The sequence below is a fragment of the Primulina huaijiensis genome, chromosome 4 (genome assembly GCF_012295235.1).
Source record: "Primulina huaijiensis isolate GDHJ02 chromosome 4, ASM1229523v2, whole genome shotgun sequence".
Taxonomy (NCBI): Eukaryota; Viridiplantae; Streptophyta; class Magnoliopsida; order Lamiales; family Gesneriaceae; genus Primulina; species Primulina huaijiensis.
In genome coordinates this window covers 23,555,958-23,561,970 of record NC_133309.1, presented here as the reverse complement: position 1 = coordinate 23,561,970, position 6,013 = coordinate 23,555,958, and the positions used below count along the sequence as shown (strand labels likewise).

General features: G+C 35.1%; 1 protein-coding gene across 2 annotated transcripts; it reads left to right on the top strand.

Moving 5' to 3' along the window:
* Positions 1-63: 63 nt before the first annotated feature.
* LOC140975554 (NAP1-related protein 2-like) lies at positions 64-5,446 on the top strand. 2 transcript variants are annotated; one of them, XM_073439308.1, is made up of 10 exons: positions 64-331; positions 1,943-2,065; positions 2,178-2,228; positions 2,420-2,491; positions 2,579-2,692; positions 2,775-2,836; positions 4,422-4,482; positions 4,596-4,655; positions 4,802-4,852; positions 5,193-5,446. In XM_073439308.1, exons 1-10 carry the CDS (start codon positions 224-226, stop codon positions 5,250-5,252), a joined length of 762 nt encoding a protein of 253 aa, XP_073295409.1. In that variant the 5' UTR covers positions 64-223; the 3' UTR covers positions 5,253-5,446. The 2 variants fall into 2 exon arrangements, with proteins under 2 accessions (XP_073295409.1, XP_073295411.1); XM_073439310.1 differs by having other exon boundaries at positions 66-331; positions 4,599-4,655.
* Positions 5,447-6,013: the final 567 nt, after the last annotated feature.

Sequence of the window (6,013 nt, the reverse complement as noted above, 5' to 3'; positions counted from 1 at the left end):
ATTTATTTATTTCCATTACATTACTATTTTAATCGTGTATGCTTTTCTCTTTCGGCCGAATGAACAAAGAATGACCTAAAATAGCATTAGCTTCTTTAAACAAACCTAAAATTTCTATGCATTAACTATGGGTTTATTTAGGGTTTAAGCCCAGCCCCTGAAGAACAACGGAACTCTAAAATATTGCAATTCGGACGCTAAATTTCAAGGATTTCTCAGGAAAATGGGAGTGGACAAAGGGAAGAAGCAGAAATTGGAAGAAGCAGATGTTGAAGGGGAGCTGATTCTATCCATTGAGAAGCTCCAGGAAATTCAAGAGGAGCTGGAAAAAGTAAATCCAATTTCTCTCTGTTGTTAACTGAATGACTATTTTATGCTTCTATTCTTGGTGGGTTGCCTACAAATTAGCATTTGTTGTTTTCTTGGGGTGAAAGATTCAATTTTTATTGGGAGGAGCACTATATCCTGAAGAAATTTTGATGAAAAAAATGGGTTTTTGATTTAATGGGTGTGATTGTTTTTCAAAAGCATAAAACTTTAGGATTTTTGGGTCTAGTTTGTTCAGAAAGTGTGCTCTTTGTGTTTAATTATGAGAATTATGGATCATGTGAAAAAGATTGTGTGTGGGACTTTTTTACCAAGGGCAGGTCTCTGATCCAAATAATACATCAATTCGCCCCCAAAGAACTTACCTCACCAATTCTTGGGGTTTGCTCCCGTTGTTTTTATAAGGAATGAATTTGCACAGTTTTAATCTTTGACTTATGTTTAGAATGTAAGTATGCATCGTATTGCTAATGAAATAAAGGCTCGATCTTGATTTATTTATCGCCGGGATTTTTGGCAAAAATGTTTTTTCTTTTTAGTTTTGAAGAATTGTGTTACGATATGGACTTCCTGATGAACTATTGATATTGGTAAATTCATATCCAGTTTGTCTATTACATCCTTTTGTCGTGATCAAGATCCAAGGACAAGGCAGAGTTACAGGCATTAAATAGGAAAAATATTTTATCATCATATTTGACTTCAGGTGTTTGTCATATACTCATATTGGACATGAAATAGAACCCTTCTTACTATTTAGTAAGATTTGCAGAATGAGAAAATCCACCATTAACATTTTTCTAGTGGATGAAACTTGTAAAGAGATGGAAGATTAACTGACATGTGGCGAGGGCAGGGCAGGGCCCCCTCTCCTCGGTGAGGGGAGGAAAATTTTCTAATCCTCCATTTTTATAATATTTGAGGACTAATAAAAATACAATGACAAGCTAAAATTGAAGGATTTTCTTTTAAAAAAATTATGACGTCTATTTAAAACTAGGTGTACCCACCATGGGTTGAATGTGGCTCTGCCATTGACAAGTGGGTTACGCCACTTGAACTTTGCATTTCGTAAATAGCCCCTTTATTGATGTGCCATAGATACAAGTTATGAGTAGGACTTGGGCATAATTGAGAGGTAACAACTAATAATAAAGATAAAGGAAAGTGAGGACTAGATCTTTAGTTTTCTTCTTGACGCCTGTCTCAATATTATCTTCATTCCAGGTTGTGTAGAATCTAGAAAATCGTCATCACATGCATGATTAGGTGTATGTAATGAGGGTGAAATTGGAGTTATGACGGTGCATGGTGGGTCAATTGCTCCAATAAAATAAACAACCAGGGGTTTTCTTTTTCTCCTTTGTATTGGGGTCTTAAGTCTTAACTTTGACAGTTCACTGGATACCATTGGTTGCCATTATAATAAAATTGAAAACTTAAAATTGATAGCTATGTTAGGGTCCCGCTATGGAAACTCGAAGATAGCAGGCTAGCAGCACCTTGGTGTCTAGAATTTTTTTACCTTTTTTTTTCTTTCATTTGGAACCTTGAAAGCCCATAACATGGCAACTAATGCTAGAACAACTCGATTTTGTTCTTTCTGTTCTTCCAGATCAATGAAGAAGCAAGTGAAAAGGTCTTGGAGGTGGAACAGAAGTACAATGCTATACGCAAGCCTGTTTATGATAAGCGAAATGAACTCATTAAGTCCATCCCTGATTTTTGGTTGACTGCAGTTAGTAATATCAAACTAGTTCTCTCAAAGAAAAAATGCATGCTATATTGGCAAGTACTTTTCACTGCTGGAATATTTGTCTTTATGATTGACATGATCGCTCTTCCTGCAGTTTATGAGTCATCCGGCTCTTGGTGAACTTTTGACTGAAAAAGACCAGAAGGTTTCATCTCTCTCCGTAATTTTTCTAAAGGAAAAAATAGGAACAATTATGATCTGTTTTCTCTTTACAGCCTTCACTGTTTTTGTCCTTATTGTAAAAAACTGTTCCACTAGTGCATAAGGAGCTTGATCACTACTTTAATCTGTACCTTTTATCTGCTTTGATTGGGTGGCGTCCTTTTCTTGGGCTAGATTTTCAAGTACTTTGGCAACCTTGAAGTAGAAGAATCCAAAGATGTGAAATCCGGTTACTCAATAACATTTGTGAGTCTCCTTTGAAAACTCTGTTTGTATGCTTGTTTTCTTTAAAGTTTTAGCAAGTTTTGATATGATATTTCGATGTCCTTTCAGAATTTCAATCCCAACCCATACTTTGAAAATACTGAGCTTACAAAGACTTTTACCTTTCTCGAGGAGGGAACGACGACAATCACTGCGACATCAATTAAGTGGAAAGAAGGCATGGTAAGCTTTTTTGCATCTTGATAGTTTGAAGACAGTCAAATTGCTGCCTGCATTTTGATTTCTGCGTCCCTGGCTCTTGAAGGGCATTCCTAATAGTGTTGTTGAAGAAAAGAATGGGAACAAGCGATCTCATGCTGAGGAAAGGTTGTTCCTTCTCTTTTCATTTTTCTTTCCGCGCAACTTTTTGTAGCACTGTAAGATAGAGCTTGGGGGTAGGTTTCCAACAGTTCCATACCCGTTTAAGCAGTCCTAAATTCTCTGTTGACTGAATTTGTCAACCATATGTCTTACGTGTCCATATTTCATGTTTGCCACTGAACCCTGACATTAAGAGCAACATTTATAGTTTAGGATATCAGAGCTGACTGTGACACCCAGAGCCTAAATTCTGAGGGTTGTACATGGTCCACAATATAGGTGGTTAATACTTGAAAGATGAAATCACACCAATGATTGGGTGATGGGGAGCATAAATGAACCGGTCCTACACCGGAATGAGAGGAATTATAAGACTGTGCAGTTATGGGACTGTACGTTGACGAGGGTTTAAAAAGATTTGGTGGGTATTACTCATATCAACAAAATGCATCTTCTTTTCGTAAGCTCATCATATAAAAACTCCAAAGTTAAGCTTGTTTGACTTGGGACAATTGTGGGATGAGTGACCCCCTGCGAAGTTTGTCGGAGTGTATGTGAATGAGGACATAAGCACGCCGGAAAGATCCGTGTTTGTACGGTTGGGATAATCGTCAAATCTGAGACAAAAGTTGGTATCAGAGCTTGACCACTCCTAGTACGGTGTGGTTCGGGGACGAACCAAGCGGAAACTGGTGGGCATGTGACACCCAGAGCTGGAATTCCTAGGGCAGTACATGGTTCACGTTTCCCAGGGTGGTACATTGTCTACAATATGGTGGTTAATAATTGAAAGATGAAAACCCCACCAATGAGTGGGCGATGGGGAATTCTGGGATGAGTGACCTTCTTAAAAGTTTCTCAGTGTGCGTATGAGGGAAGACATAAACATGTTAGAAAGACCTGTAGTGGTACGGTGAGAGCAATCATCAAATCTGGAGCGTTACACTCTCTCTTCAAACAAATTGATCTTTTTTCGTATACCATTTTTGTGAACGGATGCTGCTAACACTTCCTGTTTATTGTTTCTTATTTGATAGAAATGATCTGCACCACATTTATAGATATGCTTAGGCATTAAGCCAATCGGGAAACACAATGCTGGCTAGGTTTTTTGCTTTTTACAGTGGAAAGCTCCGGCCAACTGGCATTTAATAAAATGTATTTTATCGAAACTCAAAAAAAAATTTATCTTATTGACTTGAGGCCATTTAGGTCCTTTTCATCAGAAATGTCGTTTAATTGTTAAATAGTACTTTCACCGAATTGAGGCCTCGGTTTTTTAAATTCATAAATGCTTGAAATAATTAGTACTTTGATGCTAATTTGCTTGAACACATAATGCTCGCAGAAACTCTAAAACAATTTCGCGTTGTAATCATGGAAGACACTCTAAATTTGTGAAATATCTTTTCTAGAGAGAGGTTTGAACCTTATTATACTGTTTGCTGACAGCCATATGGGCTCCGAAGGAGATTTTATGGTTTTTGTGGTGAATAACTTGTATTTAATTTTAGTCACATTGAACATTTTAGGTTTGTGTATTTCTTTGTTTTTGCTTACTTATTTCAGTTACAACGTGAAAATGATGCAGCTTTTTTACTTGGTTTGACGAGACTCAACACAAAGGCGATATGGTTGAGATTCATGACGAGGTAAAATATATGCAAATAACATAATTCTTACAATCATGTATCTTGTTGAAATGCTGAAATATATATAAATTACATTCATGTTTTTCCTTATATTGTGAACCTTATTTTCGTAGCAGGTTGCTGAAATCATCAAGGATGATCTGTGGCCAAATCCCCTCACGTACTTTAACAATGTAATTTTCGTTCTCATCTTTTTTCCTCCTGTGTTCTAGAGATAATATTGAATTTTAGTGAACTTCAATGCTAGCACGACGTTGGATCTGAATTTTTTTTATATGCTCTTGTTGGTTGAACCGTTATAAAAATTTCACTATTGTAGGATGCTGATGAAGAAGAGTTTGACATGGATGACGACGATGAAGATGATGAGGCAAGTGTGGAAAATTACCTTCAATAATGTCTAATATCTTTAACCTCGCCGCTGGTGCAGTGATTCTAAAAAGATCATGTAGATTAGTATTATTTATGAATCATCACCTAAAAAATTTCATCTAGCCGGCTTCCATGTTAGACTTCGATAACCATTCCTCGACGGCAATGAACTCCAGACCCACATTTTGCGAGTAATCATATTTTATTCTTGTTTTTTGGTTGTTGACCATGTTTACATATGAAAATCGAAAGATAAGGATAAAAGGTGGTTGCATTTTTTAAGATTTTTATATTTGATTCATGATACATGTATTATATAATCTGCGTCGTCTGTGCAGGAACAAGGCAGTGATGATTCAGAAGATGAGGATGGTGGCGACGATGAAGATGAAGATTAAGATTGACAAGTATACAAGTGCTTTAATATAATCAACTTCATTCTTGATCCTCTCTGTTTCTGTTTAGTTCTGTCTTATTTTTTTTTTACCTTTGTGTTTTTCGAAATAGCAGTCTTGAGGCTTGAATTATGACAGATATATAAATTCACTCAATGTTCTCGGAAACATTAGAAATATAATTAACTTTTGTTTAATTCAAAGCTGATTTTGATCCATAATTGAAATGAAAAGAAGCTAAAATTTTGTAATGAAAAAAATCATATTATGTATGTATAATATTTTTTTACGTTACTTTTATAAGTGAATGGATTTTTGGTCTATTAAATTTGGTTTTATTTCATTAAGTTTTTAAAGTTTGATTCTAATACACTAATTTTATTTTTGGTTTTCGATCCTATTTCGTCGGAGTACTGACGTAACATCGGAAAATTTTGATGTGACACTGATGTTAATGTGACATCGAAAATTACTGAACTATTCGATGTTACGTCAGTAATTGAATCAAAATAATCAAAAATTAAAATATAGTATATTAAATCCAAACATTGAAAACTTAATATACTAAAACTCAAAATAGAACAAGTTAATAAAATAAAAAAATAGTTTCCCATTTTATAATATGATAATTTTTTTCAATATATGTGAAAATATAAGCATCTACAACCCTATGTCATCCCTACTTCATTTATGTAGTGCACCATTAATTTTATTTTATTTTTGTTTGTTTTTAATAACTTATATGTTTTATTATTTGTGTATTA